General features: G+C 36.5%; 1 protein-coding gene across 4 annotated transcripts in view; it reads right to left on the bottom strand.

Annotated features, from left to right (window-relative positions):
- Positions 1–14990, bottom strand: part of TOR1AIP1 (torsin 1A interacting protein 1) — a 45638-nt gene that overhangs the window by 19119 nt on the left and 11529 nt on the right. For all 4 annotated transcript variants that reach the window (XM_070768528.1, XM_070768526.1, XM_019976426.2 and 1 more), the window contains one exon: positions 181–222. In XM_070768528.1, the coding sequence (XP_070624629.1) occupies positions 181–222 (42 nt within the window). The remainder of the gene's footprint in view (positions 1–180; positions 223–14990) is intronic.

Genomic DNA, 14990 nt, shown 5'->3' with positions numbered 1-14990 from the left:
CATTCTATCCTATTTTACCTGTTCATTTAACAGTTCAGATTTTAAGCATGAATATTTTTTTCTTGAAGAAAAAGGCCTTCTTTACTGTCCACTCTCTTAAATACCTACCACAATTGCTTCTAATCTTAACAACAACAAAAAGATTTAGAAAATACTGCATGGTATTTTAGGCGAAAATACCTTCTTCCAAGAAATTGACCTTCTGTTGGACACTGGCAGCTTCTAGAAAAGAGAAGCATACATGTTGTATATAACATCATAAGCCAAAATTCAGGAATAAATAAGAACATTTAATTTAGGAAAGTGAATATTACATCACACCAATTAAACTTTTTTTCCCCGTTAAATCATAAAAAAGAAAGGATTATTTCCCTTTACACTATATTTCAGAAATAAGTGTGCTACAAACTAGAATCAGAAACTTTGTTTCTTCAGAGAGGTCTATTTGTATTATAAAATGTAACCTGTGTTTGTAGAAAATGTGAAGCTCTATGTTGATAAATAGAGTCCCCTAGGTTGGTAAATAGGTTTACTGTATTTATATCTGCTAGATTTCCCATACTCCTTTGAAAAAGCCAACCACAAAAGCGGAGCTGAAAAACCAGTCTTTTAATGCATAGGTGTGTCTACAGAGATTGTAAGAAAGGTAAAAAAACGCTCCTAGTTCCAGCAGGTCCATATACACCACTATTCTCAAGTCAGAGAATTTGGACAAAGATAAATGAGTACAATGTGTCAAAGAAATGCAGTATTTTCACATGGGTTATTCTGATTTTTGGGGGGTTTTTTGGCCGTGTAGCTTGGCTTGTGGTATCTTAGTTCCCCAATCAGGGATTGAAGCTGAGGCCTTGGCAGTGGAAGAGCAGAGTCCCAACCACAGGGAATTTCCTGATTTTTTTTTAATAAAGGAACATATACCCAAATGTTAAGCATTGCACAATTGGGCTAAAATATTGCTGAATGATCATATGAGAATAGAATGAACCAGAATGAAAATTTGTTTCCTTTCAGATCTTCCTCTGTTGACTGTACTCCTATTTGCTTTTCAAAAGAAAAAAGGATTGTATTGTAGAAGGCAACTACCAACAACCCATCGTACTATGAATGTGGAAATACTTTTTAAAAATCAGTTTAATTAGACTGGTATAACATCAATACTAGCCAAGCTACTTTTACTTGATAGTGCCAAGTGCAAATCGGCATTTGACAACATTTTTGCTATAAAAAAAATTAACTCTGAGAAAACTGCTAATAATACTATGCAATTCTTTCTTTGGGTTTCCCTAGTTGCTCAGCTGGTAAAGAATCTGCCTGCAATGCAGGAGACTCAGATTCGACTCCTGGGTCAAGGTCTCCTGGAGAAGTGTTAGGCTATCCACCCCCAGTATTCTTGGGCTTTCCCGGTGACTCAGAGGTAAAGAATCCACCTGCAGTGTGGGAGACTTGGGTTCAATCCCTGGGTCAGGAAGATCCCCTGAAGGAGGGCATGGCAACCCATTCCAGTATTCTTGCCTGAGAATCATGGACAGAGGAGCCTGGTGGGCTATTGTCCATGGGGTTGCAAAGAGTCGGACACGACTAAGCACAGCACAGCACAGGATTCTTTCTTTAGAAAGACTGTCTTTTCATTTTATCTTTTTCCCAAGCAGAAAACTGGAAAGTCAAACTTGTTTTATCGTTATTCTATTAAAATGTTAATATTTCCATTCACATTAAAAGGTATTGCCCTCTTTGACATTGTATTTTCTAAATTCATAACCATTAACAGTACTTCTTTTTTATACAGCAGTTTTGCTTTATTCATTTATGCAACTATTTACAAAGCATACAAAAAATATTTTAAGAGCCAATGGTCACGTCTTAGTTATTTTAATAATAGTAATCCTTAATATCTTCATGTTGCTGGTTTTCAAAAAACTTCATGTGTTAATCTGATTCCCACAACATCTTAAGAGATACTATCATAGGTAAGGCTCAAAGATATCAAGTGCCCTGTCTAAGGGTGTCAAGACCAACAAGTGAAAAAAAGGACTGGAATAGACTCTTCTGATTTCGAGTCTACTATTCTACCACTACATCAGCTTTGTTCATAATAATAGCACATAGTAAGCACTCAGTAATTTAAAAAATTTTATTTTTAAATTAATTTTTTATAGCAGTTGAAGATTCATGAAACTGGGGGAGGGAGAGAGATTGCCCATATGCTCCAGGCCTCTACACATGCATCGTCTTCCCCATTACCAACATTCCTATCACAGTGGCACATTTATGACACCTGATAAACCTACACAGATACATCATAACCACCCAAAGACCGTAATTTACATTACAGCTCTTTTCTTTCTTTTTTCAGTTCTATCTTGATGCTGCACCTTCTATGGGTTTAGACAAATGTACAATGACATGTATAATACCATTATGGTATTATACAGAATATTTTCACTGTCCTAGAAATCTTCTGTGCCAGACTTATTCGTTGCTCCCCCATCTCCTACCCCCAATCCTTGGCAATCACTGATCTTTTTACTGTCTCAAGAGTTTTGCGTTTTCCAGGATACCATATAGTGAGAATCATACAGTATGCAGCCTTTTCAGATTAGTTTCTTTCACTCAGTAAGATACATTTAAGGTTCTTCCATGTCTCTTCATGACTTGATAGTTCTTAACACAATATTATCCCATTGTCTGGATGTTTATTTAGCCATTCACCTATGGAAAGATACCTTGGTTGCTTTTAAGGTTTGGCAATTATGAATAAAAAGGTGCCACACACGTGTACAGGTTTGTGTGTGGACCTAAGTTTTCAACTCCTTTGGGTATATATCCAGGAGTGTGATTGCTGGGTTGCATACTAAGAGTATGTTTAGTTTTTTAAGAAACTATAAAAGTAACCTCAAAGGGGACCACCCTGCATTCCCACCAGCAACAAACAGGACTTTCTGTTGCTACATATTCATACCAGCATTTGGTATTAAGTGTATATGGCACCCCACTCCAGTACTCTTGCCTGGAAAATCCCATGGACGGAGGAGCCTGGTAGGCTGCAATCCATGGGGTCACGAAGAGTCGGACACTTACCGAGCGACTTCACTTTCACTTTTCACTTTCATGCATTAGAGAAGGAAATGGCAACCCACTCCAGTGTTCTTGCCTGGAGAATCCCAGGGACAGAGCAGCCTGGTGGGCTGCCATCTATGGGGTCGCACGGAGTCGGACACGACTGAAGGGACTGGTGGTAGTGGTGGTAGTAGTAGTATAGTAGTAGTAGTAGTAGTAGTGGTATCTCATTGTTTTCAATTGCATTTCCCTGATGACACACAATGGAGAGCATCTTTACGTATGTTTGCCATCTAACTTCTTTGGTGAGGTATCTATTATGCTCTTTGACCCATTTTTAAATTGTTTTCTTATTGTTGAGTTTTGAGAGTTCTTTGTATATTTTGGATAACAGTACTTTCTCAAATATGTCACTTGCAAATATTTGCTTCCAATCTATAGCTTACCTTCTCATTCCCTTGACACTGTCTTTTGCTGAGCAGAAGTTTTTAATTCTAACAAAATTTGGCCTATCAATTATTTCTCTCATGGATTCTGCTTTTGGTTTATACCTAAGAAGGCATCACCAAATCCAAGATCATCTAGGTTTTCTTCTATGTAATCTACAAGTTTTATAGCTTTCTGCTTACGTTTGGGTCTGTGATCTATTTTGAGTTAATTTTTTGTGATAGGTGTTAAGGTCTATGTGCAGATTCTTTTTTTTTTCTTCATGTAGATGTCCAGTTGTTTCGGTATCATCTGTTGAAAAGACTCTCTGTTCCATTATATTGCCTTCACTCCTTTGTCAAAGATCAGTTGACTATATATGGCTCTACCTATGGGCTCTGTACTCTACTCCAATGATGTATTTGTTTATTCTTTTGACAATACCACATTGTCTCAGTTATTCTAGCTTTAGGTTTAGTTTAGCTTGGAGTTCTGTCCTACTTTATTCTTCCAGTATTCTGTTAGTTACTCGGGGTCTTTTGTTTCTCCACATAAACTTTAGGGCTGATTTGTTGATATCCGTGAGTTAACTTGCTGGGATTTTGTTCAGTGTTGCATTGAAGCTACTGATTAAGTTGGGAAGAAATGACATCTTGACAACATTGGGTCCTCCTATCCATAAACATGGAACATCTCCCCATTTACTTAGTAATTCTTTTATTTTACTCATCAAGTTTTGTATTTTTTAAAAATATAGTTCTTATATATATTTTGTTAGACTTACATCTAAGTATTACATTGTGGGATATGCTAATGATAATTATATTGTTTTTATTTTCAAATATATCGTTCATTGCTGGTATGTAAGACATTGCTTGACTTTTGTGTATTAACCTTGGATCCTACAAACTTGCATGACTGCTTGTAAGTGCCAGGAGGTTTTTGGTCCATTCTTTTGGATTTTCTACATAGTCATATCATCTGTGAATAAAGACAGTTTTAGTTCTTCCTTCTCAATCTCTATACCTTTTATTTCCTTTTCTCTTACTGCACTAGCTAGAACTTCCAGCCTGATATTTAAAAGTGGTGAGCAAAGTCATCTTTGCCTTGTACCTGAGGTTAGTACAAAAGGTTCCAGTTCCTTACCATTATACATGATGTTAGCTGTAGTTGCTGCAGATAGTCTTTATCAAGTTGAGACAGTTTACCTCTATTCCTAATTTTTTATCATGAGTGGGTGTTGGACTCTATCAAATGCGTTTTTCTGCATCTATTGATATTATTGTATGATTTTTCTTTACTCTGTTAATGATTATATGAGTTGATTTTCAAATGTTAAATCAGGCTTTGAACACCTGGAATAAATCCTATTTGGTTGTAGTGTATTCTTCTTGTACTTTCAGTGTCTGTGTTCATGAGAAATATTAGTCTGTAGTTTGTAAAACAGTTTCAAATATTTAAGTAACACTGATCTATAAGTTTCATGCATACAGCATTACATATCTACATCTATGTGCTCACAATCAAATATTTTATCCCCCTTTACCTACTTCCCCTTCCCCATTGTTCTTTCCCTTTTGATAATCAATACTCTGTTCTCTATATCTACATGCTTACTTGTTTGGTTTGTTCACTTATTTTAAATATTAGCTTTTTATATCCTACATATGAATGAAATCACATGTATGTCTTCCTCCGACTTATCTTACTTAGCATCATGCCCTCAAGATCCATACACGTTGTCACAAATGGCAAAATGCCATCTGTTTATTACTGAGTTATATTACACTGTATATATGTTATATATATGTGTCTGTGTATGTATATATATACATCACATCTTCTTTATTCACTTATCTGTTGATAGGCACTTGGGTGGTTTCCATATCTTGGATACTGTACGTAATGCTGTGATGATCATGGAGGTAAGCGGTGATGCAGGTATCACTTCAGATTAGTATCTTCATATGCTTTGGATAAATGCCCAGGAGTGGGAAAACTGGATCATATGGTAGTTCTATTCTTAATTTTTTGAGGAATTTTCATACAGTCTTCCAGTCACTGTATCAATTTACATTTCCACCAATAATGTATGGAGTCCCTTTTTTCTACATCCTTGCCAACACTTGCTTTATCTCTCCTTTTTTGAGAATTCTGACATGTGTGAGGTGATATCTCACTGTGATTTTGATTTGCATTTCCTTAATAACCAGTTATGAACATTTTTTCATGAATCTATTAGCCATCTGTATGTCTCTTAGAAAAAAACATCTATTCAGCTCCTCTGTCCAATTTTTAACCAGGTTGTTTGGGGTTTTTTAATTTTTGAGTTGTATGAGATCTTCATATATTTTTGATATTAACCCCATATTTGATATATCATTTGCAAAAACTTTCTCCCATTCAGTAGGTTATTTTTTCATTCTCTCAATGGTTTCCTTTGCTGTGCACAGGTTTCTTAGTTTGATGTAATCTCACTTGTTAAATTTTGCATTTGTCTCATCATTTACCCAATAGTTGTTCAGTTTCCATATTTGTGACTTTTCCAGTTTTCTTCTTGTAGTTGATTTCCAGTTTCATTCCACTGTGATCAGAGAGGATGCATATGATTTCAATCTTCTTAAACTTACTGAGACTTGTTTTATGCCGCAACATATTGTCTATCTTTGAGAAAGCTCTGTGTTCACTTGAGAAGAAAGCATATTCTGCTGCATTTGGACGGAATGTTCTTTAAAAATCTATCAAATCAATCTGGTCTAATGTTTAATTTAAAGTCAGCGTTTCCTTGTTGACTTTCATCTGAAAGATCTACTCATTGATGAAAGTGAGGTGTTATGCCCTATTATTATTACGTTGCTGTCGCTTTCTCCCTTTAGGTCTGCGAACAATTGCTTTAATACACTTTGGTGTGCCTATGTTAGATGCAAATATGATAATCATTGTAGTGTCTTCTTGATGGGTTGTCTCATTACTATATACTGTTCATTTTTACATCTTGCTACCTTTTTTGGCTCGAAGTCTATTTTTCCAGATATGAGTATGGAGATAGCTTTCTTTTGGCTGCTATTTGCTTCATGTATTATCTTCCATGCCTTTACTTCTAGCCTATGTTTAGAGTTCTAGCCTCTTTAGAGCCGAGGTCTAGAGGCAACATGTACTTGTTTTTCAACCCATCCAGCCACTCTGTGTCTTTTGACTGGTGAGTACAATCCATTTATATTTATGGTGATTACTGAGAGATAAGGACAGTACTACTATTATATATTTTTTTTTTTCCTGGTTGATCTATATCTTCATTGTTTCTCCTTGTATTTCTGTTGCCATTCTGGTTTGGTGATTTTCTAAGATATTTTCCACAGGTTCCTCTCATGTTTTGTGTCTCTGCTTAATGTTTATCCTAAGTTTTGCATGAAATATCTCAGTTAAAATAGTCCATTTTCTGTTGATAGCATCTTATCTTCATTCACCTATACAAGTTCTGTCCTTTTCCTCTTTTCCTTTTATGTTTTTGTTGTCTTAAATTATCCCTTTTAAAGTTGTGAGTCTGTTATCAAAGTGAGATAGCTCTATTTATTCTTCTTTTTTCTCCCTTTAATCTTTATGTGATAAAAGATGGTTTAAAAACCTTTTTTGATAGACAGTTGTAATTTTCTGGCTCTACTTATCTACTTATCTGCTCAAAGTTTTGCACATTTTGGCCACTTTGTTTCTGGCTGAAGATCCCCTTTCAATATATTTTGCAAGGCACGTTTAGTGTTGATGAACTGCATCAGTTTTTGTCTGGGAGAGTCTTTTTCTCCTTTATATCTGAATGGTAACTTTGGTGGATAGAGTATTCTTTTGTGACAGTTTCTATTTTTCAGTATTTTGAAAATGTCATTCTATTCCTTCTTGGCCTATAGGGTTTCTGCTGAGAAATTCACCAATAGCCTAATGAGGGTTCCTTTGTAGGTCACCATTTTTTCTCTGGCTGCCTTTAAAATACTGTTATTGAATTTTGAGTATTTAGGACTCCTTCATTTTTAAAACATCTTATTTCTCTTTTCTCATCTACTTGTATCACTTCTAGATTTCTATCTAGACGTCACTACCTCTCTCTTCATTACTTTGACATTACTTTGCCAACAAAGGTCTATCTAGTCAAAGTTGTGGTTTTTCCAGTTGTCATGTATGGATGTGAGAACTGGACTATAAAGAAAGCTGAGCGCTGAAGAATTGATGCTTTGGAACTGTGGTATTGGAGAAGACTCTTGAGAGTCCCTTGGACTGCAAGGCAATCAAACCAGTTAATCTTAAAGGAAATCAGTCCTGAATATTCATTGGGAGGACTGATGCTGAAGCTCAAACTCCAATACTTTGGCCACCCTGATGCAAAGAACTGACTCATTTGAAAAGACTCTGATGCTGGGAAAGATTGAAGGTGGGAGGAGAATGGGACGATGGAGGATGAGATGGTTGGATGGCATGATTGACGTGATGGACATGAGTTTGAGCAAGCTCTGGGAGTTGGTGATGGATAGGGAGGCCTGGCGTGCTGCAGTCCATAGGGTTGCAAAGAGTCGGACACGACTGAGCAACTGAACTGAACTCTCTCTTCATGTGGTCTGCTCTCATTCTAATGAATTCATCTTATTTATTGCGTTCTTTAGGTCCAGAATTTGTTTCAGAATTTTAATGTCTTGGTAAGGTAGTCTTTCTGCCATTAGTTTTATCAGTGAGCTCATTAAACTGAGTTTTATTATATCTTTGAGTATTATATCTTTATTATATCTTTGAGTATCTTCATGATAACTTTTTAATTCTCTAACAGATTACAATATTTCATGACTTTTTGTTTTTGGAGATTTGTTGTTTTCTTTTTGTGGTATACTGTTACTGTGGTTCTTCGTGTTGTTTGATGATGAACTGTTCCTCTGTAAGCACATTTGATATTAAATGATAGGTTAGCAGTTAAGACTCCTTTGTTTTCCAGTTGGTGGCACTATCACATGGGTTTTGTTTTTCTTACCTGAGCTGCCACTGGTTACATCTATCTGAATGGCATTTTACAGACTCCACCTTCTCTGTAAGAGGTGTGACTGTCCCTTTGTTGTAGTTTTTTTGTGCCACCAGGGTCATAGCTCCTTGCTTGTGCTAGAGCCTTTGTCATCACCAGGATGGTGGGCTCTTTCCATTCCTTGCATCTGGGATCCCCTGAGACACAAGCTCCATCATGAGGGAAGATGATGGAGGGGGCAGAGGGACTGGAGTCACACAGGCAACTCTACCTTGTCTGTTATAAGGTTTGCAGGCTCTGCCACTGTGAATGGGAGGTGATGTGGATGTGGGCACCTCAGCAGCTACTGAGGTGCTGCTATTTGGGGTTTTTGGGATCCCAGGCCCCACTGCTGCCATCGACCAGTTACTTGTGGCCTTGGGTGCCAGGCTGGTTGGTTCGCTCGAGTCATGCATATAGCCTTTCTTGCTGTTTCTGGGTTCTCTGTCTCTGGGCTCTGCTGTTCCCATCAATGGACCCAAATCGCAGCCCCATTTCCACTATTACCTCAGTTCCCCTTCCACTAAGTGTTACATTTCACCCATCTGTAGATGCACAGATGTGTGGAACTCTCCAGCATCCTGTTGCTTTTAGCAGAGACATCTTTGTTAAGCTGTGGATTTTTCACTGGTTATGGAGTGAAGGGAAGACAAAGGTGGATGTTTCACACTGCTGTGTTTCTGACGCTGGTGGTCTATAGTTTTTTCTACTGTTTTTGTCTGGTTTTGGTATCAGCATAATGCTGGCCTCACAGAATGAGTTAGAAAGTACTTCCTCTGCTTCCATTCTCCAAGAGACTGTAGAGAATTGGCATAATTTCTTCCTTAAATGTTTGATAGAATTCACTAAGAAACTCACTTGGGTTTCATGCTTTCTATTTTGGAAGGTTATTAATTGTTGATTCAATTTATTTAAGAGATATAGAGCTATTCAGATCACCTATTTCGAGTGAGTTTTGGCAGATTATATCTTTCAAGGAATCAGTTACATCTCATCTAGGTTATCAAATTGGTGGGCATAAAGTTGTTCATAATATTCCCATGTTATCCTTTTAATTTCCATAGGATATACAGTGTCCCCTCCTTAATTACTGACATTAGTAACTTGCATCCTACCTTTTATTCCCCTCCATTTTTTTCCTTCTTTCTTTTTCTTTTTTTCTTAGTTAACTTGGGCAGAGGCTACACCTTTGAAGGATAGGTTTGCATGGTACAATATTCCAGGTTGGTGGGTTTTTTTCTTTGAACACTTTAAATCTTTTACTCTGATCTCTTCTTGCTTGCATGCTTTCTGAGATGTTAGATGTAATTCTGACCTTTATTCCTTTACAGGTCACGTGTTGTCTTCCTCAGGCTTTGTTTAGGTTTCTTTTTTTTTTTTTTTTGACTTTTGACTTTCTGTGGCTTAACAAAGATATGCCTAAGGGCATTTTTATTTTTGGCATTTATCTTTCTTGGTGTTTGTGAGATTACTGGATCTGAGTTTAGTGTTTGACATTAACCTGGGAAATTCTTAGTCATTACTGGGCTTCCCAGGCGGCTCAAGTGGTAAAGAATCCACCTGGCAATGCAGACGCACTGGATGCAGGTTCAATCCCGCAGATCAGGAAGACACCCTGGAGGAAGAAATGGCAACCACTCGAGTATTCTTGCCTAAATCCCAAGGACAGAGGAGCCTGGCAGGCAATAGTTCATGGGGTAGCCAAGAGTCGGATGCAACTGAGCACACAGTCATTAATATTTCAAACATTTTCTCTGTTCCTTTCTTCTCTGTTATTCACTGTATGCATACGTTATACCTTTTGTAGCTTTTGCACAGTCTAGCATATTCTGTATTATTTAGTCATTGTTCTCTTTGCTTTTTGGTTTTTAAGGATTCTGTTTTTTAAATTGAGATATAACTGATATTTAACATTGTGTATGTGTAAGGTATATAATGTGTTGATTTGATACATTTACATATTGCTGTATTATTATCATCATAGCACTAGCTAATAAATCATATCATATATTATCATTTCTTTGAGAATGCTATTGATATTCTACTGCTAGAGAGTCTAAGCCACGTCCACTCCAATAAGCCCATCAAGATTCTTCATTTCTGTTAGTGTTTTTTTATCTGCAGCATTTGACTTTTAGGATTTCTACTTCTTTGCTGACATTGTTCATCTATTCTTGCATGTAGCCTACTTTATCCATTAGAGTCTGCACCATATTAATCATAGTCGTTTTAAATTCCTGATCTGATAATTCTAACATCCATGCCATATCTGGTTGATACTGCTCTATCTTTTCAAACTGCTTTTTTGCATTTTGTCATGTTTTATAATTTTTTCTTGATATACTGGGTAAAAAGAATACTGCTGTAAATAGGTCTTTAGTAAAGTGGTGGTAAGGTGTTCAGCGAGGGGCAGTATCCTGGGAGAAGGGAAATATCTTCCAGCTCTAGGTGTCCACTTTTTAGTAAGCTCATGCCTCAAGACCATGAACTTCACAACAGTTCAAAGATTTTCCCCTTCCTGTTTAGGTGAAATAGAGAGCTCAGAATTGTCTGGAGTTGGGTTTATTTCCCATCTCTCAAGTCAGCTGGGCTTTGATATAGTAGGTTCAGTTCGGTTCAGTTCAGCCACTCAGCTGTGTCCAACTCTTTGCAACCCCATGAACCGCAGCACACCAGGCCTCCATGTCCATCACCAACTCCCGGAGTTCACCCAAACTCATGTCCATTGAGTTGGTGATGCCATCCACTCATCTCATCCTCTGTCGTTCCCTTCTTCTCCTGCCCTCAATCTTTCCCAGCATCAGGGTCTTTTCCAGTGAGTCAACTCTTCACATCAGGTGGCCAAAGGACTGGAGTTTCAGCTTCAGCATCAGTCCTTCCAACGAACACCCAGGACTGATCTCCTTTAGGATAGACTGGTTGGATCTCCTTGCAGTCCAAGGAACTCTCAAGAGTCTTCTCTAACACCACAGTTCAAAAGCATCAATTCTTCGGCGCTCAGCTTTCTTCATAGTCCAACTCTCACATCCATACATGACCACTGGAAAAACCATAGCCTTGACTAGACGGACAGGCTCCAGTTAAGGAGATTTCCTTGAGGGCTTGTCTTGTTAAGAACAGAATATCCTGACATGTTTCAAAATGCTGCCTTTCTCCCTCTACCTTGCAGAAGTATGAAGAGATTTTTTTTTTTTTTTTAATGTGAGCCTGGCTGAGCCTCTGGAGGTAAATTTCACAACACAGTAGGGGCCCGCCATAGACTGGGTCCTGTTGAAATTTTTTAACTCTTCAGACTTGTCCACACAGAACATCCAACAATTCATTAACTGCAGTTCAGGTTTTCCTACCCTGCACTACCTCCCGCAGAGGCTTCCACTTGTGAGTCTCGGCTCCAGCAAGCTATGACTTCCTGTATTTGCCCATTTCTCCAACCTTGGGGGCAGTGATTTGACCTGTGTCATTTCCTCTCTTATGGATCTAAGAAGAGTTGTTGATTTTTCAGTTGTCAGTTTTTGACTTGTTATTAGGCTAAAGTGGTGACTTCCAAACTCCTTACATGTGGAACCTTTTAAAAAGTCTCCGTCAGTAATTTTTTGAGTAAATGAATGAATGCGGGGAAAGCTGAAAAGTGAATTCTTTCTAAAATGAGAGGTTTCAACAATACCTAAATGTAATACAGTAGCTTTGTTAAAATCACATTTATATTGAGGCATTATGTTTTATATAGTTCAAAAATTATTTGTTGTAGCAAAATTTAAGGCTGAACTGATTTTTGAATCTGTATTAATGGAAATAAAAGTATGTTGAAAATTTACATTCATTCACCAAACTATCAGAAAAAACAAATAGTACAGTAATCCCTCTTTTTTCATCCTGATAAAATATATTTCCACAATACTTTTGCAAATCTGTGTCAATTGTCTAGAGCAAATTAACTAATAATCAATCCTTCCTATACCAGGTTGCCTACAGTTCAATCTCCCTTCTTTCAGTTTATGTTAGTTATGTCAATTAGTTTTAATTAGCACAATGAAGGATTTAGAAATATTTTTAAATCAGCTTCTATAAGGGAGTTCTGCACTTACTTTTAATACTTTTAATATGAAGTATTAAATAAATCATGGATTTAATCTATTTTTGAACACTTTTAAGACTTTTAATATAGGGTCTAAAAATCCTTTCTTTAGAATTCCATGTTCCTAACAGTAAATATTTATCAGCACTATGTAAGACATAAATAATAATTTGTCAAGCAAGGCTATCATGGTAACATCATTAAAAACAAAATCAGTATTATTTTGTGCCTTATAATCCAGCAGTATTTTATGAATTAAGACACCTTAAACAATAATACATTTTATATAGTTGACACATACTCTTCACTGTAATAGGCTTTTGTCCTGGTTATATACACATTTTAAAACATAGTTCTCACTCTAGAAACCCAAGTCTACCAACTGAGAATGTCATTCTGAAAATCATTTACCACAAAATAGTTCAAGGAGCTGCAGTTACTCTGAGTGTTGTTTCTAACGTAGAAGAGTTTCTCACACTGCCTGAACTGTAAACGTAAAAGAGTGACGTTCTATTACAAGACAAACTGTAGTATTTATAACTCTCCTTCTCATTTTGCCTGTTCTGCATCCTTCAAAATTCTAATGCCATCGCCATTAAACCTTCCTGACCTCTTCCACAGAGTAGGGCTCTTCTCTACCATATGCATATACCACTATGTTAATGCTTATAACAATTTTTTTACCCAAGCGGCAAAGAATGTATAGATAAATATCCAAATACAATTTGATGATGAATCAGCAGTATCTATGACTATATAGCTTTTAATTTCATTTCCCTCTTTTGTCATTCAGCTTCCTTTATTCTAAACTTCTTGGCTGCTACATGGGGGAAGTTAAAGCATTAAAAAAAAAATTTTTTTTTTAAAGTATTACTCTTTCCTACACACATGCGAAAACTTTCAAGACATTAGAATTCTATTTGGAGCAATAATATCCTAACCAAAAAAAGGTTATTTAAAAAAAATTACAAAGGCTGTGGCTTTTAGACAAATAGCAGTAATTAAATGTGCTATTAAGGAGATGTCATGTTTCTAACAGTTTCAACCAATTAGGAAAAGGTACTTTCAGAAGTTTAAGGTCTTTCTGTTTGTTATAAAAAACAGATCACTTAAAACCACCTCCTCTGGTGAACATCAACCATTATCTGTATCACTTCCTGTTCACTTTCTTTTGTCTGGTCAGTTTTAAAGAAAAATACAAAGTCCCAGGATATTTCTACTATAGGCTTTCTTATTCCAAGAGATTTATGGAATGTGTTGGTGTGAGGCGTGAAGGGTATTCAAGGAAATACAAACTTCATAATTGTGTTATGTCTGGGGACAAAGGCATGAAGATTCAAAAGTGAGACGATCATGCTTTTTCAAAGAGAAGACAGGAGTCACTGTGTCTCCTTTTTGTGTTGTCAGTAAAACCTAGTGTGGAATGTTCAATCTATGTGTGGACATATATCTATGTCCAGGCAGTTATTTAACTCTCTGAATTTATTCTTAAAACAAATGATAATTTAGGTGATTTGCTGTCTTTAGGTCTGCCATTAATGCAATTAGAGATGGGTAAACTTTCTCCATCAAGGACCAAATAGTAAATATTTTAGGCTTCTCTAGCCACATAAGGTCTCTGTCATATGCGTGTGTATACATATATATATTTATTCCACAAAATGTAAAAATTTTTCTTAGCTTACCGGCTGTATAAAAACAAGACCACATGTCAGGTTTTACTCAGAGGCTGTACTCTGGGGATCCCCGGTATAGATACCTTACTATTCAATGCCAATTATGCTTTGGAGAACAAGAGAGTGGCGCAGCAAGAAGAGAATAAAGAATAGTCTGGAAATATCACAAATGTTCAAGCTCCATGAACAGCCATTTTATACATTTCAAGATTTACTAGCATTACTATTGGGGAAAAAAAAAGGGGTGTCATTCTTTATTGATCTCACAGAAATTTCCTTTAAGCTGGAAAGTACTTTTTGTAAAGTTAGTTTTTATTATAAAGTACTTACAGAAATAATTTCTAAATCTAGCATAGAAAGAACAGAAAAGTACTAGATTATTTCATCTACAAGTTTGCTTCTATTTAAGACTCTATGACTTAAAAAAAAAATCCTTTTTTAAGTTTTTACATAGAGCATTTGAGAAGCTGGTAGGTAAAAGTACAAATGATAAGCTGCATACTACAAGGATCATTTTCAGTACCCAGACACTATAAATTCTGAAGTCTCTAAAAAAAATTGAGCTTAAGTGGAAGACAAATTTAAACCAAGCTGCAACTATTTATAAAGAAAAATGAAGCTTCTCTCCTTTGACTCATCTCCAAATTTAGAAAATTTGTAACTTAAGACTAAGTCCAACCACAATCAATGTAAGTTCACTTAAAGCCACAGATCTTGGTAG

Source organism: Bos indicus, chromosome 16, assembly GCF_029378745.1.
Source record: "Bos indicus isolate NIAB-ARS_2022 breed Sahiwal x Tharparkar chromosome 16, NIAB-ARS_B.indTharparkar_mat_pri_1.0, whole genome shotgun sequence".
Classification (NCBI taxonomy): domain Eukaryota; kingdom Metazoa; phylum Chordata; class Mammalia; order Artiodactyla; family Bovidae; genus Bos; species Bos indicus.
The sequence above is the reverse complement of the archived record's forward strand: the minus strand, read 5'-3'. Positions and strand labels throughout refer to the sequence as shown.